Source organism: Pungitius pungitius, chromosome 16, assembly GCF_949316345.1.
Source record: "Pungitius pungitius chromosome 16, fPunPun2.1, whole genome shotgun sequence".
Lineage (NCBI taxonomy): Eukaryota > Metazoa > Chordata > Actinopteri > Perciformes > Gasterosteidae > Pungitius > Pungitius pungitius.
The window spans coordinates 13608997-13635526 of record NC_084915.1 but is presented as its reverse complement, the minus strand read 5'-3'; the positions used below and the strand labels follow the sequence as shown (position 1 = coordinate 13635526).

Sequence of the window (26530 nt, the reverse complement as noted above, 5' to 3'; positions counted from 1 at the left end):
CAGTAGAACAAGAGGAATGAGTCAGTAACACAGAACATAATCAAAGAACATTAATCAATGAAACTAAACACTTCTTGAAGCCCTGACAGCTTCACCGGGTTATGGCTGCTTTGGAGATAGAGAGAGGGGGGGGAGGGGGGGGCAAAGTTTAGTTTAAGCTTATGCTGCACTCTAAGCTGCTCTCGGCCCGAGGCTCAGGAGAAGAAAAGAACATCTCTCATTTCTCCATGATTAAAAGAGCTGAGGACCAGGAAGAGGAACACATCGGAGAGGACAAGCTTCGAGCCCTCGAGGGAGGGGGGGGGGGCGAAGGGAGACGGGAGCGAGACTCAATCCTGGCTTTGGCCGTGTCCTGTTTCCCTCTCGTTAATAAAAACAAAAAGGGAGCGACGGGAAAGACGAGAGGCACAAAGGAGACATGAAAACACACGCCATCAGATGTTTCACTTGCACATTCACACCGTGGGCGGAACCAGATGAGGCCTTATCGGGCCCAAGAACAAGAACTGTTTATTTATTTCACAGGAGTGAGAACCGGAACTAAACGAAATTATTGCTTTAAAAGTAATTTTCGATTCCATTGGGCTCCAGCGTGTTTTTCTGATCTGCTGTTTCCCTCTCGTTATTAAAAAAAAGGGAGCGGCGGGAAAGACGAGAGGCACAAAGGAGACATGAAAACACACCGCATCACATGTTTTACTTGCACATTCATGAGCGTAACCTTGTCGGACCCCGAGAACAGTTTATTTATTTCACGACAGTGAGAACCGGAAGAAAATGAAATTATAGCGTTATGAAATCATTTTCGAATCCAAGTGTGTTTTTGGCAAAAGTGGAGCTGAATCTGCTCTGAATTTGGGACAAAGGTCATCGGGGTCACTGGGACGGATGCGCCTGTCGTCAGGTAAGTTGTATTTTCTTCCTTCGCCGCCCGTAGCAGCGTGCAGGCCTGTATTGAGATGGTTCCTTCAGACATGGCGAGAGAAACGAGTCCTCGATAGTAAACACTGGTGTGTATGTTTATTATGGATACTGAATACAGATTAGACTACACACAGGACAGTAATTAAAACATACTTGATGTATACATTATTTTTAAAGTTGATTTTATCGAGCTCTTCAATATGAAGACCACATTGCTCATGATCATTAAATGAATCTCTCAGACTCTCTTCTGATGGGCCTATGACATAAAACAATGTTAATTAAGAGGGTGGATGATTTTATTGTACCAGGCATAATTCTTCATGTGTAGCTCGCAGTGCAGCCGTTGTGTGAATCAATCAGACTTATGTTTACATTAACCATCACATTTGAATGGAATTTGAATGGGTGTAAATTGCACTTTAAAGCCTCTTGAAACCCAGGATTTGTTTTCAACATATTTATTCCGAGTTGGTTTTAGCAGCCGTTTGTACTTTATTTTCTGGATTTACAGCAGGAGAATTATGTACGACTTGCCAGAATGACTGGTAGCATCCTTCTAGAGATCTTTGAGCAACATTTTGACATTTTCAACTGCAGCCAATGATTCACTCCAATCCGCCACTAATGGACATTACTGGCTACGAGCTAGCACGTTAGCTTGGCTGGTAGCTGTACATTTACTTCAATGCATAATGTTTAGAATCTGAGGCAAAGGCAGGAGCAATGTGCCAACTACACAACCAGCATAATGGAACATAATACACTTCAAAATGTCAAAGTAACCCTTTGAATTACATATTAATGGGACAGTAATCACTTGCGAGAGATTTCTGCTTTATAGAATTTGCAATTAAGTCCACAAAGACGACTGAATGGCACAGGAATATGGAGAATACAGAATAAGACAACTGAAAATGCATCAGTTTCACCAAGAAAAACTCTGCAAATTTCTACAATGGAAAAGCAATTCTACAGTGTTCTCTGGTCTCTGATCCCACTCGGTCCGTGTTGGGTCAGCCTTCAGACTACAATGAAACCGAGCCGCCAGCAGAAAACACCGGCAGCGGGAAGAACCAGCCTCTCCGGGAGAAACGGATGGAGTTACTGAAGATCACTATTCACTCTGAAATGACAAAAGTGCTGATATGTCTCTGTGTCTCTCTCCTCATGCGCCGCGGAGTCGATGAAGAAGGAGACCGAGGAAGATGAAAGAACTCTGATTAGGAAGAACAACGGCGGCGTTCTCCAGACTTTGCATTACACATCACACCTGAGTAAAGAGGAGGTAATGTTGAAACCAAAACAAAGTAAAAAATCCTCTTAAAAAGCTCTTAAAAATGTTCAGTCTCAATGTGAAGAATTGTATACGTAGTAATGTAATCCACTTGGATTAAATGTAAGACATTCGTAATGACAACAATATGAAAATATGCCTATTTTGTCACTGGCATTTCTTTTTGTCTCCCTCCGTGAAGGGACTTTTCACTGAGGCGACTAACTTGTCCACGGTCGGTTTCCATAACGACATGATGCTACAGAAACTTTGTGAGTTCCGATCAGTCCCTCCTCCTGGTTCAGCACATCGATCGGGTCCTTATTCCCATTACATACAAAAACACTGATCACAAACTGTAAAAAAAACAACAGCAACTTTGTCCCAGTGGCTGTAAAACGTCCTCCCTCTGGGGGGGGAGAGTCATCTGAAGTCATTCCCTTTTCTTTTTTTTGGTCATAGGTAAATTCTGCGGATTTCCCCTCAAAGGCCGCGTTCAGAGCGGGTCACGGGGGCTCGGAGCGCTCCCCACTAGACGGCTGCACCCGGTGCGCTGGCGTCCAAGCCGCCAAACGAGGTCGGCTAGAAGGTCACCGTCGCCGTGCTCTTGTTCTGAAAGGTCATTGTCTGGATGCTGGAAAGGATTTTCCTCTGGTGGCCGGCCAAAGTCACTCCCATGTGCAGCAGGTCCCTGAGCACAGAAGACACAAATCACTCACTAAAAAGGGAAATAAAATAAAAAATGCCGACTTCAATTGAAATACACTTGTGTGATTCATTCAGGACGAGACCAAGGGAACTGACTGTGTGGTGATCTGCGTCAGCTGGTCCACCGAGCTGAAGCCGGCCTGCAAGAAGCTGTCCTCGTAGCGCTCCATCTTGATGGCCCTCAGCCATTCGCCCACTGAAGCGCACGGCGAGAGGCCCACAGGTGCGCGCTGGTCCAGCAGGGGGTAAGACGGCCTACGGCACAGATTAGAGGGAGTTACTCACCCCCGTCACCGCGACGACACAGAGGGGCTTACAAACACCCAGCGGCGGCATTCCACGCGACAGGCAGAGGTATAATCTAAGGGGCCGAGTGAAGGGGGGGGGAGGGGGAGGAGGGGGGGGAGGCAAACAATGGGATTTTTTCAGGGGTGGGGTGTCCTCCCCTGTATGCGAGCGGCTGACAGGCAGAATGTGGAGGAAGGGAAGTGGGAACAGCAAGTGGCTGACAGGTCACAGCGGGACATTTAAGTGGAACATAAGATGGGGCAGTAGGAGGTTAATGAGTGTCCTGTGACCATTTCAACTCAAAATGGACAATGAAGACATCAGGAAAACTCTCTGTTCTCGCTGTGTAGCGGCTGCCACTTTGACCTCATCGGGCCGCTTTTTCTGCACTCACCCGGCTCCGTCTTGTGCCACTATTTTCAGCGATGCAGGGTTGCGGATGAGCTTATCGAGGGCGCTGACGAGGTCGGAGAAGCGAGGGCGCGCCGAGCGGTCCTTCTGCCAGCAGTCCAGCATCAGCTGGTGCAGATGGGTGGGGCAGTCGGGTGGGGGTGGCAGCCGGTAGTCCTGCTCGATGGCATTAATAACCTGAAAAGGGAAGAAAAATAAGCACTATTCAAACCAAAGCTTTTTTAATTTAGATTATATTTTGTTTTGCAGAAGCTCAACTCTCTGCCAAACAAAAACGTCCAAATGGATGTCAAGAATGACCGTAAAAAAATAAATGGATAAAAAAACGTACATCCTGGTTGCTCATGTCCCAATATGGTCTCTCTCCAAAAGACATGACCTCCCACATGACAATGCCGTAGCTCCACACATCCGAGGCTGAAGTAAACTTTCGGAAGGCTATCGCCTCTGGTGCTGTCCAGCGAATTGGGATTTTACCTCCCTGCACAGAAAAGAAAACAGTCAGCACTGCAAAACTTCAGAAAAGCATGGTCAGACAAGGCTCTGACAAGGAAATATTGTCTGTGTGTATATATATATATATATTAGATATCTTTCTAAAAGATCCATATATCGACAGATATAGGAGGAGCATCATCTCACCAGGGAGCTGGTGTAAGTCGGGTCGGACGAGTTCTCCTGCAGGAAGCGCGACAGGCCGAAGTCGGACACCTTGCACACGAGGTTGCTGTTGATCAGGATGTTGCGGGCGGCCAGGTCTCGGTGGACGTAGCTCATCTCCGCCAGGTACTTCATGCCGGAGGCGATGCCGCGGAGCATCCCCACCAGCTGGATGGGAGTGAACTGGCTGTCGTTGAGCTACGCAGGAGAGAGGCGGGTTTAGTTGGAGGAGGACTGAGGCAGCCGTGTGTTGTTGGGGGGGGGGGTTTGTGTCGCACTCACCCGCAGAAACGAGTCCAGAGCTCCGTTCTCCATGAACTCCGTGAGGATCATTACTGGACAGCTGGCTGTGATGATCCCCTCCAGGTGGATGATGTTGGGGTGCTGGAACTGACCCATGATGGACGCTTCGGAGAGGAAGTCCCGCCTCTGCTTGTCGGTGAAGCCCCCCTTCAGGGTCTTGATGGCGACGTAGTTTTCTTTTTTCCCTGGGACCTTCAGCCGCCCGCGACACACCTCCCCAAACTCTCCTGCAGCACACGCACCCACAAACAACCGTGTCTTCTTTAACTGCCGTTAACCACATTAGGAAGAGGTCATTGGTCTTCTGCGCGCGTAAAGCTCGCCTGAAGCTAGCGGTGCACTTTAGTTTGCGGGGACTGGAAACATATTTATCAGTTTATTGCTTTAGCGAGGCGGCAATAATGAATTTTGTCCGATAAAGAATAATCGAGACAATTGTTTTTCAAATGTCACATAGTCAATTTAGCAGAGTAAATTAAATATATTCCCAATTATGTTTCGTTTGAAAGTTGCTAATTTGTTTGGCTTTGTGTGACCACAAAAGAGAGAGAACATTTGTGAAGAATGGGAGAGGCCCAAAGCGGCGCCTTACCAGCACCGATAACCTCCTCGATCTTGACAAAGGAAACATCAATTTCCTTGGCAAACTCTCGCACGGCCTCGTTAGGGTCCTCGTAGGTGAAGGGGTCGATGTACACCTTGACCCCTGTAAAATAAAAACAAAAGGAGTCGTGGGAAAGGAAAAAAAGGGAAATGTTGAGTACTTTGAGCAAACGTCTTGACGGTGGGAACGTTTGAAATCACAGCTACGGTGCAGTGTGCGTGTCCTTCGTACGTTACCTTGGCCAACAAGGTACTGGCTGTTTTTGTCGCTCAGCTCTGGATCTTTTACCCGGCTGTGTCTGCTGCAGGTAGAAAAAAGATTAAGATTAGGATTTTCACCGCTGAAGAATGAGAAGCATACCTTTGTTTGGGAAGCATTGTTAGCGCTTTATCGGCCCAATGTCATGCAAATCACGGGTCTTACAACGTGTCTGTGGATAAAATACAAAGTCTAACAAGGGCGAAAGTTGTTTTCTCAAATGTTAAAAATCCCCTTTGGAAACATTCGTCTATCTTGGTTCTGTTCACTGAGGCCAGCGGTGAGATCAGCTACAGACCAAAAAAACCCTGTCTTTTACAAGAACAACTCTTGTCATTTCTTTCGACAGCAAAATCTTGCTGACAATCCTCAGCGATCTCACACGCACGGCGGCGGCTGCTGCTTGTGAGAACAGCAGAACCCTAGCGGTTCTGCTCTTTGATACGAGCGGCTCCATTAAAATCATCATCCCTGCAAGACTGCAAAAGCCCCGTAGCTGGTGGTTCCCCACCGTCCTCCATTTGTCTCCCGCTCCCACCTCATAGGCCTAAAATAGCAATAACGTGCACCACCCCTCGGTTAGTGGCAGATCTGGGCCTCAGCCACCGGTTTGTGTGTGTGTAAGTATGTATGTGTATGTGTGTGTGTGTGTGTGTGTCACAAGGTCACGGCTATTGTTCTCCTGCCCTGTGGAAACAGGGTTGGGACGCCTGCATCCTGTCTCTCCCTCTACCGTCATCGCTCTCGCTCTCTCAATCACACACACACACACACACACACTTTCTCCCTCGGATGGCATCCAGCAGTATTTACTCAAACAATGAGGCCGAAGAAAAAGGTTCTAATGAGCTTGATAACTTTTGGCAGTGTAAGCAAAGGCATCATGAGCTTTGCTTTGTGCCTGAACGGCTTCACACAGTGAAACATAGTTTGGGCAACAGGGTGAAAATCCACTGTTGATAAGACACAACTTCTATTAACAAAAGAACAAAGGGGTGTAAAACTGTAAAATTAGGGTCACGGTTGTTTTTTCGATGACCCGTTTCCTGTTATTGTGTCAGCTCCTTTCCCTTTAAAAATCCATCTTTATTTTTTCTGCTTACATAGCCTTTCCTTCATTCTCACCGTATGCAGTAGGCGGCCACTAAGACAAAAGCGACCAGCAGCAGCATCCCCACCGCGATGAGGATGCCAGGTATTAAGAACTGGGCGGCTGAGTCGTGACCTGGAAGACAGAGAGTCGGAGCAATGTAACCACAAAGATCACAGAAGAGGCTTTTCTTTTTTTTTGTGTGCTGCTAATAGCAAAAAAAAAAGTTTGAAAGGAAAAGGAAGAGCATGACAAGAATTTAGAATATTAAAAAGGCTCAATACAAGGACAAAAGCTGAATAGAAGGACACACACAGTACATTCATTCAACAACAAAAAAAAAAAAATGTGTGGGGACTGAAAGAAACCGAAAAAACCTTTCCCCGATGGAAATGGAAAAAAAAAAGTGTGAAATAATAATAATGCTTGTGAAAAGTCGCTCTTCCGGAGCCGAACTTACCGTCGGGCAGCGTGTGGAAGGAGGCTGCGGGACTGAAGCTGCCATAGCCGGCCATGGTGCGCGCTCGGACCTGCACCTCGTACTGAGTGGCCCGGCGCAGGTCCGTCAGCACGGCCTGGTTCCGTTGACTCTCCGTGTAGTGGCACTGGTCCTCGCTGCGTCGCTCCTGCCGCGTGAAAAACAAGAGTCAGCCCGACTGGGGGAGGGGGGGGGGGACTGGCGGAAAAAAAAAACGAGCTTCAAGCGCAGTCATTGTTGATTGAATGACGACGCGAAGTTCGGTCCAATTGACTCAGATCACAGAACATTCAAAACCAATTACGCAATCTCAATCAGAGGCCTGCTCTTTAATTTATGCTATTATGTCGGAGGAGAACACATGTTTAGAAAATGTGCACGGTTCACACAAAGCTGTCTTGTGCGACGGGGTCCCGGAGTCGGGCTCTTCTTGAGAAACTCTACGACAGAAACGTTAACGCGTTCTGGGAGAAACAACGTGGCTTCTACCTGACCTCTGCGCCGCAGCACAACTGAAAAATACAATCACGAAAACCTGTCAGACAGCTTAGAGACGTCTTTCTCTGGGGGGCGGGGGGGTGGCTCTCACCTTCTCGCAGTAGCGTAGCTGATACTGCAGGATGGTGTAGTGCGGCTGTGCCGGGACGGACCAGTGCAGAGTCAGACTGCTCTCCGTGGAGTCGCTCTTCTGAACCACAGACACCAGCGACGGCACTGCGCAGCGAATGGGCGAGGGAGTCATGAGCATCGCAATTTAAATTACGCAACGTGGCTCCCACCCCCCTCCGCCCCCCCCCCCCCCCGTCCCTCCCCGTCTTACCGTCGTGGCTCGTGGTGATGTTGACGGTCTCGCTGGCGGGGTCCCTGCCGCTGACGCCGGACACGCCGTTGAGCGCCTGGATGGCGAAGGTGTAGGTGGTCTGAGGCAGCATGCCCCACACCTCCACCCGCCGCCCCTGCAGGCCGCGCTGCGCGGGCCGGTAGCTGACGCTGTCCCCGCAGGAGAAGCACGGCCCCCGGGGCGAGCGGCACACGGAGCACCCGATGGCGTAGCTCAGGTCCGTTCGGCCGCCGCGGTCCAGAGGTTCGTTCCACGCCAGGCTGAGCGTGGTGTCGTTGATCTGGGAGACGACGCTGCGCGGCGCCGAGGGAGGTGCTGCAGTGGCAAAAAGCGATTTTAGTTGTCATTCTTCATGATGTGAATACTGGAAATTAGGAGACGGACACGTTGCACTAATTGACACCGTTATACTTATTAAACAAACATTAGTGAGCTATGGACGTGCAGGTTGGTGGATTTTTGTTTTTCTGATCTCTTCCCAAACATCTCTGAAAAAGCAATTTTAGTCTATTTCTCTGAATATACTTGGTCTTTTCTTCCAATTACCCTCACAAGTCATCCACCGAATATTTGCCACATTATTCGGTCAACAATGCCATCGAGCATTAATATGGATGTGTCTCTTAGCCCTGACGCAATAATCACGAATAAAGTGTCTCTATCAAATCAAATCTTAATCTCTCCTGAGTCATTTTACGGCTGCTTTACCTTTCAATGACCCCCACGGATCATTTGTTTTTTTTTGTTCTTCCGTACACGTTGAAGACATTTTTATTCCGTCTGCGGTCACAAAGCAGAGCAACGCGGCAGCAGCATATGTGTTGCAGGATTGAACCGGCGCCAATTACAGTTTGTCTAAACCCGGATGATAGTGATCACCTTCTGAAAATTGTAAGACGATGGCTGTGGCCTCAAGCCGAGCGTAACTAAACAGCAATACCTCTCAGAGGCAGTGAATGAGTTTCTGTTCCTGCCGAGGAGACGGCGCTTTGTCACTGAGCCTGCAGCGAACTCGTGTCCCAATAGTGTTCTCACTGGAGACCCGAGTGGGGCGGCATCATATTCATCGTATTCTAAATTCGGCATTTGGGAATGAGGATTTTTGATTTTTTTTCATTAGAGGTGATGCATTTGATGACTCAACAATCAGAATATACATTATTAAAATCGCCAGGGCTGGTTTAAGTTATATAAAATAGTTATTTTCAGGGGAAAAGCTCTGTGTGATTTATAGTTGGCGCATCCAATATCAAAAAGTGATATAGATAATTGCACAGGAAATTCAGTAAAATAACAAAATAAATAATAGGAATGGCAATTAATGGAATTAACTGATTCGTAATTAAGATAAATCCCCTGTCATTAAAGTTATCAGTAATAATAAAATTGGAGGTAAATTCTAGTGGATATCGACATTGATATCACACCTGCAGAGAACAAGTTCTACCCCCACCGGGGTTTGCTTTGTTTCACGTCCTCTTTATGGCCATTTCCAAAAGAGAGCTAATTACAAAGGCCCTCCCTTTCACACAATATGCGGCTTGAATTAAAATTCCTGAATCCCACGGAGGTGTCACTTAAGACCATCAATGGCTACTTCACTTTAGATTGGTGGCCCTGCCCCCAACCACCTGTCACAAAAGACACTCAATGGCCAGCAGCGGGACAAAAGACACGGAGACAGATTAGACGAGTTTGGGCACATAACACCGGGGGGGAAAGAGACACAGCATCCGGGGAAGCATAGAACAACAAGGTGAAGAAGAGCAGGGCAAATCGGTACGTTTAATCCGCTGTACTAAAAAACACAAAAACTAATTGTAGCACTTTAATTGTCCTTTTAATGGCTCTATAGTTGTAAATCGGCTTATTTGATGAAATTGCACTTTCTTGTTCTTCTCATTGAAAGTTGCTCAGGGTGAAAGCATCAGCTAAATGACCCGTAACGTAATGTACTCACTAGTGCACGCGGCGTCGGGAGGGTCGGACTCCGCTCGCAGGAATCCAGAGCGGCACGCGCACACCGCCGCTCCCACGGCGGCGGCGTGGCTGAACCCCGGACAGGCTGCGCACTGTCCCTCCGAGGCCGGCTTGAACTGACCAACGGGGCAAGCTGGGGGGGGAGGGGGGGGGGACAAATGATCAGGGCTTTTGATTAGGGACACGACACACAACATGTGGCTCCACTGATGATCATCTCCTCTCTAAAAACATCAGGGGAGCATTCGAGGTGTAAAGGAACAGTGAAACGGGCCTGAACTACCGTTGAATGTATTAGCTTTGATTTCAAGGTCCCTGGTTTAAGCTTCTCAAATATATGGGTTTACTGCTTTTCTCAGTTTTTTTTTTTTACAAAAACTAAGAATAACACGCAATAAGCCTTTTGCAATAAGTATATTTGTGTGTGTGCTGATGTGTGGTTGTGAATACATACTATTCTTTATAAGCTGGGAGAATGTCGCAGCACGCTAATGTGACGGATTATTTTGCTCTCAACCTTTATGAAAACTATCTTGAATAAATAATGTTGATCGTTTCAAATATGAAGATTGATAGTCATCATTTCTGGAGATTCCTGACAGGACGGTTGTCATAACCCTCGGGGGAATATTCAGAGCACAGTCTTCTACACTTTTGTGTTATATAACATTGGTAAAGCTACAATGCAGCAGCACAACTCCTCCCCTGTACCAGTATTTATAGCCTGCTGGAGCTTTACTTCAAAGATGTGTTTAAATATTCTAATCAAGCTCCTTTATAACACTCACTTGACAGCATTCAAGTTGTACGTGAAAGGGTTGTGTTTGACCTAGAAAATGTGTGTGTTTTCTTTGGTGGATTACAGCAAGTATTTTAAAGTTAAACGCAGACATAAATGATATTTCCTGTGAGCGGCCTAAGAAGCAAATTAACAGTTCAATCTTGCTACCAAGGCAATTTCCCTCCATGCTCTGTTGAGTGTTTCTTCCTCTCGGCTCTCTTAAGTGACAGAACGGTGGAAATGCCAGCGCCACTTCCCCCGAAAGCAAAATGTCAAAAATCTTTAAAAAAAAAAAAGAAAAGTCATTAGACCTCCCACAGGGATCAAACCGTATCCAACCTTCAACAATGCATCTCTTGAGAAAATGTAGCATTTCGTTCTTGCGTCTCTGCGGTTTCACTGCTCAACATTTATCTGTGTTGGTGTGATGCAGAGTGTGTGTGTGTGTGTGTGTGTGTGCGTGTGTGTGTGTGTGTGGGGGGGGCTTTTCATGCACGCGGCTTGTTAATTGGACTCATTAGACGGAGCTGCTGCTGCAAAGCTCCTGAGAGAATAATCCTGCCTTTTCCTCCCTTTTTTTTAGGCCTTTTTTCTCTGCTTTGATGTTCTCAAAGTGATATGATCTTTACCCCGAGCGCGCCCCCCTCCCTCTGCGCTCTCGCTCCTTCCACCTCTCCGACGCCAACTCAGCCGCACCGTGACTTGTCGCAGCGGCAAGCCTCTGACCCTGCTCTTTCCTGTCTGACATGAAGTGCCGCTCCCCCCCCCGAACCGCTGCACGTCCACTCCGTGTTACCGACGCTCCGCTGCCTCATTGGCTTCCTCCAACTCCCAGCGACCCCAGTGACCCCCCCCCCCCCTCCCCTCCCCTCCCGCGTCCTTCTCACCTGTGCAGACGGTGTGTCCTTCGGAGGACTCGTACCCGGGGAGGCAGGCGCAGGAGGTCGTCGGCTGGCCCACCCACTGGCCGTCCTCCCCGCAGAAGAGCTTCGGGGGCCGAGGTCGGGGCCCCTGCTGGGCGGCGTGCTCCACGCACGCACCCTGCGCCTCCTGCACCAGAGTACGGGGCACGGTCTCGGGGAACGAGGAAAGCGCGCTGAGCAAGGGGGGGCACTTTTTGAAGAACACCCTGACGGACAGCAGGGCCATGCTGGCGCCCTGGGCCTGAAAAGCCAAGTAGAAGCCCCTCTTTGAGAGCGGGCCGAATCTTAGGGTCTTCTTGGTGAATTTCCGCTCCCCACCCTTCCTCAGCAGATAGTCTGCGGCCACCGTGTCCACCTACGACCGGGGGAAAGAGAAAAGATCGGATGTGATGGCTCGGTTCCAACACGCAGGGTTCAGTTTTGAAAAAGACCAGACTGGCGGTTTTGCATGTTTTAGCCATTGTGGCCCATTAGCTAGACATCACATGTGCTTTACATTAATGCACAAAGCATACCACTGTGATTTTAGATTGATGTCCCACTTCCCTGGCGGCCATTGTTTCCCATTTGTTAAAGAACACCTCGATACTCGACATTCAGGAGCTTGGAACTTGATTCGGAGAAATGTCATTAATTACAGTGGACATTTCATCGCTTTTTTTTTTTTTTTTGGTCAAAGTCACATAATTAAATCGTAATAAAAGAAAAGGAGTAGTTTCCGTTTTAACCCTTGATTTGATGTTTGATAATGACAAGCCAAGAAGCACTTTGCTATGTGTTCTGAAAATGAAAGCCAGACGATGAACAATAAGCGAGCGCGCAGGTTGTGAAACAGATTGAATGCACCAATGAGGAGAATTTGCAAATGTGAACTTGCTCCCCTGTGAAGATTAAATGCCAACTGTAATAAATGCATTACTAAATCAACACTTGTTGTTGCCAGCTGACATCTGTTGCAGGAATGAATTACAGCATCAGGCCAATTAAAAAAAAAAAACATAGATGTGCTTTGGTCTGCAGTCATGTACAGAAAACAATATACTTTCAATCATACGTACATACATTATAAATGTAACACAACCAGTTAAGTCCTTTTATGAAATGTAAGGAAATTCGTCTTTGCATAGTTCAACATTTTTTGAAAGGTCAAGACAAACAAAGGAGTCTTTGTTGCAATCAATAGTTAGTCGGAGCCTTAGAGTTAATTATGTTCTCCGGTATGAAAAAAAAAGAATCCTCCTGAGCAACATAAGACATTATAAGGTCGTTCTCACGGGCTCAGTGACACTAACCATGAGGAAGAAATGCTGACGTTTTAGTCAATGGAAAATAACGTTTTAACAAGCACCAAGAGAAACGCTTTCTTTTGATAAGAACGACAGGCTGCGCCATAACCTCGACCGTTTGGACCTACCTTGGTGTACGGGTTCTCCATCCAGGGCGGGTAGGAGGACGTGGCCTCGTTGGAGTCGGCCTGGTAGTAGTACAGGTTGAAGGTCTCTTTGCAGCTGCGGTGGTGGGAGCTCGTGGAGGAGCACTCCATCATGGTGAACCGCAGCTCCACGTAGACCTGAGACGCCCCCCGGCGCGGGATGAAGCCGCTGCGCAGCCAGTGGCTGGACGAGCTGTCGGTCTGACAGATCTGATAGATCCGCACGCTGTTGCTCTCCTCGTCCAAACCGCTGACTTCCTCCCACTACCGGGAAAAAAAAAAAGTAGAAAAAGACACCAATTGAAATGACGCCCGACCTAGAAAACGAGACTTTTAATGCTTAAATCACATAAACAGCCCCATTCCTCAAAAGAAAAGGTGCAACTTCCTGTCGGTCCCCTGCCGTACGGCACCTGTCAGAAGCCCGGGGGGAGGGGGGGGGGGGGGGGGGGGGACAGCGTCTGGCCTGCTGTGGATCTAGACCCAGCACTCTGTTCCCAGGAGCGGGAAACAAGCAACAAATTAACATACTGGGGGGGGGGGGGGGGGGGGCAGAAATGAGCACATTCGCTGAACTTGAGGCTCAGAAATTCAGTTATGTAAATATGTAAATCTTGAAAATCCATTTGCAGATGATGTGTTGAGTGAGGCAGGCGACTGGTGCGCATGAATTACGGTGCGAGCAGAGCCCCGAGAGCCGGGTTGGAATCACTCGGAGGGGACATTTCCGCTTTTAATTCCCCCCCCCCCCCCCCTCATCCCAAAAAAAACCCCACTATGGACTTCAGCGGCACATGTTTCTGTGGACAAATTTCTGCGAGGAGGATGTACGAATGTCTGGATTTGACACAAATCACTGAGAGGAATCATTAACAGTGAGTTGTTGAGAGAGACGTGCAGTCACACAGATACCATTACGAAACAGGGTCACATGTTTGACATCGCTATCATTACAAAGCAGACCGAAGGTCAGAGGGAGGCCAATGGGTTTCATGCAGGGACGAAGCACGACGCGGGGGGTGGGGGGGGGGGGGATTCGTTGTAATCCGCTTTATATCTGTACCTACATCGATGCAGACAGCTGACATCGTCTCCTCGTTAAAGACACAAAAACAAAATGTGTGACAACAGGAAGCGTTTGATAAACGGCTCCAAATGATAACGGTTGTGCTATTTCAAGACGGTCGGCCGTGGGTTGTTTTGCATCTTCGTCAAAAGCGGAGACTCGTTTGTTGGTTTTTGGAAAATTGTCTTGGCGTCGTCCCTAAATCCATTTTCCTTCTGAGGAATCGGCAAGTTGAGCAGTTTGGGTCACTGACACTGTTAAGAAAAACAACCACTCCTCGGTTGATCAAATTACAAATCTGTTTCCAACCGTTGTGGGCGGCCAGAAGACTTCAACTCAAAGAGTTTGATGGAGTATATCACAGCATCTGCTCTCAATGTACATCCCAAATTCGCTTTGATTCCGTCAGTTTCCTTCCATATAAGGAGTTCCTTTTGTAGTAACAAAAGAAAATCCCCCCATCACCACAAAGCCTGTGGCAGTGATGCAGGAAACATAGTGGCACGTACCGCAGGTTTGGCCTGTGAGAAGATGGTCCATCGGAGATCGGAGGTCTCCGTCTTTGTGTTCATCAGGACCTCTGTGAAGAAAAGAAAAAAAAAGGAGTACAAAGCGTCACTCGTATGAGGTTCATTTACATTCAGAGAAACACACCAGTGACTTTAAAATCAAAAGAGGGGGGGGGGGGAACATATTTCAGCGTGCCGCGCTCCCTGCCAAGCATCGGCTGCGGCTTACAGCGGGATTACGCAGGAAGATGGAGTTTCACCAGTCAATTACATCTACAGAAACATTCCCCCTGGCCCGAGTATTGAGTTTCTTCTCATGTTTGTTTTTACCCCCCCTCCATCAATCCTCTCCCCCCACCACCACCACCACGTCCCTCGTGGTCACACTGAACCTGCAGCAAAGAGTCCAGAGAGCAGTCACGACATGCCGTCGGGACGGGAGAGCGTCCCAATTTAAAGTTTTAAGCCCCCCCAGTCACGACCTGCGACTACAATGGAATCGAATATTTTTGTTTTCTTCTTCTTCTTCTTCTTGTAACCTTTTGAGGGGCAAGCTGCCAGCTCGCAAACAATCGGAAGCAGCTCCGCCAGTGTTTTTCGGCATCACAATGAAAAAAAATGTTTTAAAAAACGGGGGCCCCGAACTTAACGCAGCTCGGTGCAGAGTTAGCTCGGGGGGGAGGGGGGCTTCTTCTCATCTGAGGCTCACTCTCTCTCTCTCTCTCTCCCTCTCTCTCTCTCTCTCCCCCCCCCCCCCGGGGCGTCGAGGCAGTTTGTCTCTGCTGAATCGGGGACTGGGAGTCATGCCGATGGGATGAGGTTTCTGTCGCAGAAGCTCATCTGAAGGACGAGGACGTTTGGTTTTTACCAATAAACAGGATTAAATGCGGCTCTCCTGTGGCAGGAGGAAAAATGGGGGTTTCACAGCGAGCTTTTCATAGTTATTAGGATAATATGTTGAATTAGGCTCCCAATATAAATCAGTGAAAACAGTCAAAATCTGGCATCCAATACTCTCAGTAACACACAACAATACATCTGAGCTGGCATTAAAACACATTTTCCGGTTTTCTTTTACGTCCACAGATTTAGTTTCAACATGTTTATTTCCGTCTGAAAGAGAAATAAAAATGCTTCCCTCTGAATTCTAGATGAGGCCAGAGCGCCGTTATTCTCGACTGTTTGAGACAAGTTGTTTCCACTTACGAATACGAAATCAAATCTATACAAATCAAATATGACTACACGCAGCTCAGGCAGTCCATCTGTATAAAAAAATAATTTTGCTCTTTGACTATACTTCTCTTATTGGTTTAAAGGTGCAAGAGCCGAGCATCATTTTTGAGCTGGTGCAGGCTGGAACTCCACTATATCTGTATATATTTATATATATGGTTCACATTTCCAATTCCTAAACTGGACCTACATGTTGAATGCCTCTTTGGTTTGTGATGAAAACATTGATTATTAACCAAAACAAAACAAATTAGCAGTGATTTAGATAATCAAAATGTTGTCTGGTTGCAGCTGCTCATGTTTCGGATTTCCTCTGTTTGAGATTATTGCTGATTGAACGTGTTTTTTGAGGAAAAGTAAATCATTACATCTCCCATAGTCTGATGCCAATGTTGCTGCCAGATTCATGAAAAAAAAAAAAAAAAAAAACCCCATCCTTCCACGTGATTATGGCTCTTTGTTCCACCACTGACTACGGTCCGTTTCCTGTGGAGCACCTGAGGTGCACGGGGAGGAGAAGAGGATGTTTGGAGAAACATTCACGCAGAAAGAGACGAAGGTCAGTCGGGCACCGCGCTCGCCGCGCCCCCTGAATCCGTTCAAAACGAACGCTCGTAGTAATATTCACCAAAACAACTGCCAAAGCCCAACAGTTCCTTATCTCTGCGATCCAGCGTCACATCGGCCACCGAGCGACTCACATCCCAATGCAGGCGCACAGCCTGACAGGCGCTTCCCTCCGAGACAAAAGGTCTCATCCCGGCGCCATTGTTCGACACTTTAGACGGCGATCAGATACCAGATGCATTCAGGATGGGCCGCTGGAACCACCGCGTTGGTCCTTCCTCACCCGAGACTGCGCATGAAGGGATGTGGGGACGTTCCCGGTGATTTCAACTGTCTGGCTCCTAATTAGCCTCGAATTTCCTTGATTTCAATGGCCACTCCATCACGCCCACTTCCGCTCACACGGCCAAATCATTTAAATCTCCCTCACAGCGTCGAAGGCGTCGGGTATCTCGTTGCCGTTTACCGGGTCGAACCAGAGCGCGACATCACTATCCATCACGTTTTGCACGTGCAGCGGTTTCTTCATCACACCCCACTGAGAGGTAAATGTGACTTAAATCAATTATTTATCACCCGCTTCTCTTTCACTCTCACTCTTTATATTCCTCATAAAGACGCCTCTCTCTCTCTCTCTCAGCCACTGAGGCCCCTCCGGCTTCACAGCAACGATCCGAGGCGATGAAGAGGCAGGAGGGGGAAGAGGAGAGAGGTGGGTGGGGAGCATAATTGAAAGACAAAGTTCAGGCCGGTGCTTTCCACACATTTCGTCGACCTGAGGTTCACGCTTGCATAATAAAAAAAACAACAAAAAAACCCATATATTCATTCATAACAGTCGTATGCGCATCTTCCTCTTTTTCATGTGCTGATTATTATTTTTTGCTTGAAGGAATGGAAAACAAACATCACCGCCACCCCCGACGTGGTAATCATCGTTTATCGCCGCTCCATCATTACGGTTTATGACACAGGATGGATGAGATGAGATGAGATGAGATGAGATGGTGAGCCTTTCCTTTATGTGCGTGCAGCGACTTGCCTTTCACTGAAGTGCGAATCAGACTTGAGCCCTGCTAGAGGAAGCAGGCGTCCCCCGTCCCCCCCCTCTTCACATTTCCACAGCGGCGGTGGGCCACCCGCCACCGGGATATAACCCAGAGTGTTAGAAAAATGTGAGAACAATGAAGAGTTGTCATCCGGCCGCATTTAACACCCAAAACAAACAACTGTACAGTAATTACAGTACAATCGACCTCGTTGGGTCTGAGCTGATACTGATGCTGGGGAGAAAAACTTTAGACTGGTTGATGGAAACAAAAATATTGATAGACTTTTTAATCCCAAGTGGAGAGGCGGGTTTGAGGGAGTTGTGTTTAGATACTACACTTAGCGTGGTATAGTTTACACTCCGACATACAAACCGTGTCGTAAAAAACACAGGCCAAGGGAAGGTGTTGGGTCCTCTGTGTGAGAGGCAGACAACAATAGAGGGTGTTTTTCTTTGGAAATGTAAAACCTGACCATGCAGTTTTTTTTTTTCTCTTCACAAAGGCTTCACTACACGGCAAATCTCACGCCCTCGGCTCCTATAGGGTCGTCTTCAGGCGTTAAGGCCCGGAGCTCGGACTCGACCACGAATCGTTTGCATTGAATCCCCCCGTCGTTCACCTCTCGCGGGCCCCTTTCCCCTCGTGTTGTACTCTTCCCTGCGTGGCTCTGGAGTCTGATGGGGAAATTATAGGCCTGTGAACGTTTGCTCGGCTCCAGCTACAATTAGACCTCATTTTAATTAAAGAAACAGAGTGCCAATTACCCTCGTACACCTGGAGAAATGGAGACGCAGGGGAAGAACGGGGATAATGAAAAAGGCGAATGTGAGAGGATGTTAAAAGGGTTTAAATATGAGAAAAACAAGATCGGTGTTTTGCCAATACTACATCTGCATTCATCAGGCTGCTTCCTCTCAGTAACTCTCAAATCATTGAGACAATGAACAACTACGGGCATTACATTGCATAACATTTGTTTGGAGGTTTTGGACCTGGAGCTGCTCCTTTCTATGCTCCATACGACATCTCTCGAGACCTTCTGTCCTCCAGGTATAACTCAAAACCTCACGTGTGTCGGGTGGAAACTGCTACCACGTGTTTGAAAATATCCAGAACCAAATCAGACCTTGCTTCTGGGATGCTCTGGTGCCTCGGGGCAATTTCATACCCTCCATGTCTCGCATTTAAATGAAAGCAGTAGTTCAACATGTTGGTGGAATGCGCTTATTTCGTTTCCAAACGTCCTGGGTTTGCTCCAAACCTTCTGCTATGCTAAGCTAAGCTAAGCTAAGCTAAGCTAAGCTGACGTGTTGTAGCTTCAGAGACAGCGGTTGGCAGGAGGCCTTAAAAGACTATTTCAGAAGATGTTTAATGATTCTTTTAGGAAAACCTTACTGCGTTTCGACATTAGCAGATGATTCCAAGTGAGGCCAATATTCAGATTCTGATTAGCAGGTTAATGAGGTTGTCTCCATTGACATTCGCTTGATGGATTGCGGCTGCTACGGGAAATGTCAGTGAAAGCTTTTTTTTTCTTTTTTCGTCCCGAGCATCAAACAATATCTCCAACGTAATTATCACTCACATCCTACAATGGGAGCGACCGCCCGCCAGGTATTACTGAGCGCACCATAGGAGGAATATCGTGGTTGAAATCTTTAAAAAACAGCAAAAGGTCAAGCCAACGCCCTCGGAGCCCCGGCCACCTACCGAAGGGCTCGCCGAACAACGGCGAAGGTTGGTCAGAAAACGGCTTCCACCAGCCAGAGCGCCACCACTGCGTTTTGTGTGTGCAAATAACAACCTCCACTGTGTGTGTGTGTGTGTGTGTGTGTGTGTGTGTGTAAGAGCCCTATTTGTGTGTTTTTGTCAAGAGTTGTGTCTACTGAGATCAGACCCGGGCTTCCTGTAGCTCCCCCTTCCTGTCTCCTGGTCCCGGGGGGACTGAGGGGAGGGGGGGGGGGGGGGCGAGGGGGTGGACGACCGCCAACAAGCTCATCGCTCATTGTTTAAACCCTCGACGGCTGTTTGCCAAAAAAAAAAAAAAACCTCCGGCGACACGTGTAAACGAGCTCAGCTACTGGAAGCGTGTGACGTGGAGTGGTGAGATTAAAGGGGGGGGGACAAAGAGAAAGTGTTAATGTCCGACACTTTGTTTGTTCTCTCTTGCCTTTGGGGGGCGCATATGAATACGTGGCGCAGTTGGTGTCGATGACCCAGTTAGGGAGGACGCATGAATCTGACCGAGCCGAAGCACCGAGGAGCAAGTGCAGGCCGCCTTCAGAGGCTCACTGGACACAATCGCTGCATTAATGGTTTCCAGTCTTACATTTCGCCCCCACAATCAATCCCAGAGTGAGTTTCACCGCAGCGCTTTTGATTTCAAGTCGTCTGTCCGCCGGCCAAAAATGTGTTCTCATACAAATCACCTTTTTTTAATTGTAGCTCAACATTAAAAACACGGAAATACACCTGCACGTCGTCACGATTTCACAAAAAGGTTTCTCTCTCCGTTGTTGTTGTGGAGTGGAAGGGAAAAGCTGTGGCATTATTCACAGAGCCAGAGTTTGATCACGGGGGGGGGGTTACGAAACGTTTTGACCCTCGCATAAAATGTGAGGTTGAGGTTAAGAGGATATGAGACACTCACTCGGTTCTGGGACTTTTTTGTATCAGTGCCTGCGAGTAATGAGTCTTGACCCGCCGAGTGAACTGCAGAAGAGCAAACAAAGCCCTCATCGCTGTTAGGCCAAAAACACCCCCCCCCCCCCCCACCCAAACCCCCCCCTTCCACGGCAAAATAGTTAATCATCCGCAACTCACTTGACGCAGAAGAGCTTTAAACGCATAACTCGCGCCGTGCATTCTCCCAAACCATGTGATTGATTACATTGCTGTGCTCTGCAGCGTACTTCAGCTATTGATCCGCCACCGAGAGGATTCACCTCCCGCTTCTTCCGATTACGGGCCCCACTCTCTGAAACCCCTCTTCAAAAATAACCCGACTCTGTGTAAAAAAAAGAACATTGGAGAACATTGTTGCAGGCTCCAGCGACTCCCCGGTGGCTTCCTCATACAGAATCCTGGAACAGGAAGAACGAATTACAGAGGGGGGGAGTTTAAAAGACTTCATTAACTCGGGATATTTTGGGAGCGTGTACAGACCTCTGAATGTTCTGTGAGTCGTGTCGTCTTTAGGTAAAGAAAACCCTAAAGGTTGTTTAAAAATAAGGCATTTTTCGTGACGAGTTGTATAAGTTTTCATATTTACGGATTTCTTCCGCCAAAAACTCTTCAAACTGATTCATTCTCACGTAAAAAAAAAAATCTTCCTTTTAGAAAACGATATTATGCTATGAAACCGGAACCGTGAGACTCTGGAAAGGATGCAGTTAGCAGACCAATCACAGCCTTGCGGGCTGCGTGAGGAGCTTTTGATGCTAGTCTAGAAAAACTGGTCGACGCAGAAGCAAAAAAACCAGGCTTTAACCTCTGAGGCTCTGGAGACGTCCGGCATTCGTGCTTCTCAGTTGATCGACTAATCGCTGCTAATTCTCCCTTCCACCAACTTTGCATTCCTCTCCTATTGTTTACACCAATTCTCTCTCTCGTCCCCCGTCCGCCATTATTTCTTCACCTTGAATTCCCTTTCTCGGAGGACGACGATAAGGATGCGCACGCTCCCGAACCAAACTGTCAACCTGGAGCCTAGAGAACGTGTGAAACCAAATTAAACTGATCGCATCTAGCTGCACAAAATCCTACCTGCTGCTGAACGGGAAAGTTCCTTGAAATGTGGGTCACACACGTGTTGATTAGCGTCGACAGACATATTCACCTTCGTTCAACAGTGTAACTCCGCTGCAGGATTCAGGGAATATACCCTCATTCTGAAAAATATAGCTTCATTGAATTATATTACATTGAAACATATCTAGCCTGTTAAAACATGGGGGGGGGGATCCTTTTTTATGAGTATGTTCCACCTTTTAACCATTAAAAATGGTTTTAATTGCCTATGAGCTTAAAAAGGAAAAGTCTATGGTTTATTTTTATAGACATTGATTTTAAAAAGATTGAAGGCAAGAGCCTCTGTTAACGCTGTACAACACATTTTAGCAGACAATTTCTGGAAAATCCCAGCCTTCAGAATCATTTGGAGGAAGATTTGCACTGACAATCGGAAAACAAGAATGTGTTGCTATGAATGTGCTCGCTCTGGTGAAAAGGTTTCACTTTGTGAGATGTTGTCAAATGCTTCAGTCCTAGACGCTGCGGGGTGGAAGAGAAAATGAGCTCAACAGAAACTCAATTCCACGCTCATCTACTTAGAAAGGATGTTTAGATGGGGAAATGTTACTCATTCAGCAATATAATTTAAAAATCATCCATCTTCCTTGGAGGAGCGCGCAACTAAAAAGCAAAGGAGAGCTGCCAAGACCTTCATGGACCAACTTTATACTACGGTTTAGACTTGCATGCTGCGCCAACAGAACGTCTCTGAGAAGGACGCGGAGTCTTCGAAGCCACCACCAACTCCTCGGGGTGCAGTTCGACCTGCCCTCCACAGACCAGCCAGCCTCTCCATCTCCTTTATAGAAGGCTTGAAGGCAGCCGGTGGTCCGTGCCGTCACAAAGTGCCGGGCGTGGGCTTGAAATCGAGAAACGCTTTCTCGGCTCGAGGGTCAGGGCCCCCCTCTCTGCCGGAGACACGCGGCGCTCAGATCTGGGGATGATCTTCCTGACCAGCAGGAGACTCGCCCAACCCCAACCCCCCCGGTCAGCGCTCTGTCTTTCGATATTTGGAGCACATAGTTTGCCAGTTACTACCAGCACAGATGAATTATTAGTGCACGTGTGTGGGTCTCATGTAATTTAATCGTGCGCAGTAACGACCGGGCCCCATTCCATAATGTTGTAGCGTGTGCTCGCTCACAGGGCTGGAATGATATAGCATGCTATAGAGCTGCAGCAGCTAAACAAACTCCCATTTGTTACAGCAAAAAAAAAACATGGAAATATGAGCTTTTATAAACTAAACACATGACAGGTGGTGACCGATGTTGTTTGAAATGTGGCGTGATGAAAACCCCACATCGCTACGTTTTGCGGCTGCGATGCATCGAGCGCACTCTCAATGAGCCCCCCCCAAAATGTCTACTGCTGTTCTTGTAACACAGTAGTGGTATCAAAGCCTTTGCTAAAGCAGAATCTACAATTCATTTTTTTTGGGGGGGGGGGGGGGGGGGGGGAGTGGGTCTTGCAAAAGAAAACTAAAACACACACGCACACACACATACCCAGAGCTTTCAGTGACTAATCTGCAGTGGGAGGTGGACAGCTTGAAGGGAACATTGCAGACTCCAGCTAAATAAACCATCTAAAGGATTGACACATCTAAGTAGAGATAAAAGAAAAACAAGACTCACTGTGAGAATCTCCTCTCGTATCTTGACACGTCCCGCTTTCTTTTCCATATCCAAACATCAACAGACACACTGAGCTAATTCTCCCTCATCAGTCTGTGCATTGCTCTGCTGTTTGCGTGGCGGCGAACAGATAAATCCCAAATAAAGACGCATGCATCCCTTTGACATTTGTCAGAGAGTACAGAGCGCATTATTTTTTCTCTTTCCTCTATTGCGTTTGGAGCGAGTTCAGAAGTTTAAACGCTGAAAAGGACACCCGACGGCGTGTGAAAAATGGGCCTGGTTTAATAATGCAGCGGCTCGTCTTCTAATGAGCGGGACGGAGTTTGAGCTGAGGAAGCCCTCGGTTATCGTTGAAGCAGCGAGGGGTCTGCTGCACTCCTTCAAAATGAGACACCAAAAAGAGGCGTTTAGGGTCAGGGTTCCACTGACCCACTCCTGTTTCCAGCACGATTCTCAGAGGTGGGCCGGCTGCAGTGGAGGGGGGGGGGGGGGGGGGTCAGCTGGTGCACAGGAATGTGTCTGTAACGCCGCTGGCCCCCGGGAGACGTGCCCGAGGAGCCGTGCGCATTGCACGGATGGCGGAATCAAAACACTGCACTCCGGGTCTCCGGGTTGATGTCAAAACCAAGTGGATTCCACTTGGACTTAAGGCGAGCGTATCGAGCACCAGATGTAGGTCAGCCTTTGGTGCACTGAGAAAAAAATATCCCGGGCACAAATGGAATCAGGACCGCTGATGGCGGCGCGCTTCGGGCCCCGACATCGCGGATGCTTTCTTTTTTCTTAAATCCCCTCCCTCCCCGAGCGCCCTCGCTCCGAGATTTCATTCTATTTTTTAAATGCAACGATAGAAAAAAAACAACAACAAAAAACCCACGGGGCACCATAAAACAACGTGGAAACGCCTCACAATCCATCTACTTTATTGTTGGCTACACGATGCTCAGCGGGCCTCTAGCGCCTGGGATTAGTTTGCGAAGATAAATGACAAAGATGGACCTGAGATAAATAGCTTTTACTTCTGATATAATTAAAAAATCCCTTTGTCATCGCTGCATATTCATCCCGTCACTCACATCTCTCATTACGTGGCCTCAGGTGTGCGTGAGAGCAGAATGCAAACAGGCCACGTGCACACACTGCTGGTTACGCGGCGTGCAGACGGGCACACGCTTTGCATGCCGTCTGTGCTCTGGCTCTTTCTGTTTCGTCGACTCACTCCTCCCCATCTCTCCTTGACTCACTTCAAAGAGAACCCCAACTCCCCCACCCCACACCACCCCCAGCGCCCTTCCCCATCCCTCTAAAAGTGCCATTCTCCTTGGTGCTTATGGCTGATAGGCTGTGGCCTCATTCCCTCTCTGCTGCAGCCTGTCCCCATTGTGTCCCACTCTCAGGGAGAAGCGTGTGGGTGGAGGACGGACCGGCTCTCCGAAGAGAGCCCCCCGACCCCCCCCGACATGGACGTATGGGCCGGGAGTGTCTCCTCTCGTCGGGCCAAATTATCATCCACCTGCAATTCCCGGGCTGCCCTATGGATCCTTCACAGCGAGAAGGGGAAGAAGAGGAAGGGGAGTGGGGGGGGGGGGGGGGGGGGTGAGAGAGAGACACGGGCTGAGAGTACTTGTGGCACTCGGATGCCTGTTTAACTCTTGAGGAAGCTAATCATCGGATTGAGGTGCTGAGGATGATGGGCTACAGGCTTTCAGAGAGGGGGGGGGTGAGGTTGCTTTAAATGCAAATCCCTTTCTTATAAAAAATCGGTTCCGTTTAAAAGGATTTCTGGGAAACGATCCACATTTCCACGGCAGGGGAGACGGTCGGCAAGAGAAAACAGCCTAGCGCCAGTCAAACATCAAGGAGACAGAGGACGTGGAGAGAGTAGCAAAAGAAAAGGCTACATGTCTGTGAAAGAAGGGGATTGAGGCTCGAGTAAGGCCTCTTAGATAAAAAAAAAAAAAACATCCTTTCTGGGTTAGTGCGTTTTGGTCTGGGCGAGGAAGCATTGTGCTAAGTCACGAGGGGACGAGGAAATAGCTTGTGCGGGAGATGGTAGAATATTTTAGACGATAGGGTGTTGATATCAATCCATCCCTCCACTGAAGGCGATCAGATTACATCAACATGAGCCCTGGATGGTTTTATTCCATCTGAAGAAGCCGTTCACGTGCTGGCTGGCTGACTGAATACAAAAAGCAACTGGGGAGTGTTGCAGCATTTGTTTGAAGATATATATATATATATATATATATATACATACATACATATTATATGCGCATCGGCTACCCCGCGCTGGTCGCATCCAACCGCCGGCGATCAACAGCATTGCACCCTATGAACGGTGCTTTTTTGAGCATCTTTGTCAACCCACAAATATGATGAATGCATCTTTCTTTTTTTGGTTTAATCCTGTAACATCTGATAAAAAAATGTGAATTAACTACTCAGTTGTCTCATTACTACCACCACCCCCCCCCCCCCCCACTCCCCCAGTGCATCTACTTGTAGCTGCGTGAGCCCATTGTTCCCGACGCAGGGAGGACGTGTCAAGTCAAGCTCAGAACAAAAGATGTTAATGTCAACTCTTTTGTTTTGGGTTGCTTTAGTTTGGAGGGAGGGATGGGTGGGTGGGGGGGTGGGTGTAGGAGGCGGCGGTGCAATACGGAACGAGCCGCTGCTGTGTGTAAAGTTTGCAGCCGACAGGATGACACTTCGAGCCCTCGTTTCCATCAGCGGAGGCAAAGGAAACTTGCCGTTTTCCCACAAGCGACAAACCCGTCGGGCTTCTGCTTAACAAATGGCGCTCAGCTGCACTCTCTGGTTGCGTTATGTGAAAAGGTGATATTAAAATGGAAGGAGGTAACAGCTGCGTTGCATTACTGCAGAAGCAGGAGATTGGTAGTGTAGAAAGATGGATTTACAACACTGCTGCTGCTGCAAAAAAAAAAAAAAAAACAGTGAGCGTCGACTAAAATATTCTATTTTGCTAAAGATGTTCAGCCGTCAATCACACGTCAACGTTTCCATCTCAGATATTTCTCCGCCACAACGGATCGACAGTCAAGCTGCATGAACACGAGTAACTACATCCTTGTGGTGCGGTTCAATCCACTGGAGCTGATCCACGTTTTTAATTTGCACATCGAAAAAAACCCTGAGCAGACGTGCAGGGCTTTTTTTTGTTGTTGTTGTAATATCACAGAAAGGGTTTTTTCACGCTTGACTGAGGTGGCAAAAGAAAGAAAGCGGTGGAAGCGCACTCAACAGATTGTTCATTGTGAACAGGAAGCACGTGACTCTTTTTCACAGAGGCTTCCCCTCCACCGAAGTGATAAAGAATGTCCTCAGACGAAAAACATCTATTCAGTGTGGAGCAATCAGGAGACCGTAACCTTCCTCGGATGAAGAGATGAAAGCAGCCTAAAAGCCACTTTTCCCCACTTCCTTCTTGTTTGTCTGGGGCCTCTCACGGCGCTCGTTCCATCTCTAGTCGTCTTGTGGCGTCCTCTTCTAACTATTCGCCGCAACCGACGAGGGGGAAATCTGCACCACCAGCTGCTTTTCTGGATGCAAACGTTCAGAAACTCGTCAATTGGGAGAGATTCGGTTGAAACGGGCGCTACTTTTTCGATTGAAACGCGCCCATTGATATTGAAAATGGCTCTCCAACACGCCGCTGCGCTGAAAAAAGGAATACGTCGTGTCCTCCAC

At 47.9% G+C, this 26530-nt stretch overlaps 1 protein-coding gene across 1 annotated transcript in view; it reads right to left on the bottom strand.

Moving 5' to 3' along the window:
- Positions 1-996: 996 nt before the first annotated feature.
- Positions 997-26530, bottom strand: part of LOC119215525 (ephrin type-B receptor 4a-like) — a 28824-nt gene continuing 3290 nt past the window's right edge. The window contains exons 2-17 of the mRNA XM_037467753.2: positions 14533-14603; positions 12940-13221; positions 11490-11880; positions 9802-9954; positions 7821-8156; positions 7590-7714; positions 6983-7148; positions 6558-6657; positions 5411-5475; positions 5163-5276; positions 4550-4797; positions 4250-4465; positions 3939-4088; positions 3591-3784; positions 3005-3163; positions 997-2891 (exon numbers count right to left, since the gene is read on the bottom strand). Of these exons, the coding sequence (XP_037323650.2) occupies positions 2783-2891; positions 3005-3163; positions 3591-3784; positions 3939-4088; positions 4250-4465; positions 4550-4797; positions 5163-5276; positions 5411-5475; positions 6558-6657; positions 6983-7148; positions 7590-7714; positions 7821-8156; positions 9802-9954; positions 11490-11880; positions 12940-13221; positions 14533-14603 (2879 nt within the window). The 3' untranslated portion in view covers positions 997-2782. The remainder of the gene's footprint in view (positions 2892-3004; positions 3164-3590; positions 3785-3938; positions 4089-4249; positions 4466-4549; positions 4798-5162; positions 5277-5410; positions 5476-6557; positions 6658-6982; positions 7149-7589; positions 7715-7820; positions 8157-9801; positions 9955-11489; positions 11881-12939; positions 13222-14532; positions 14604-26530) is intronic.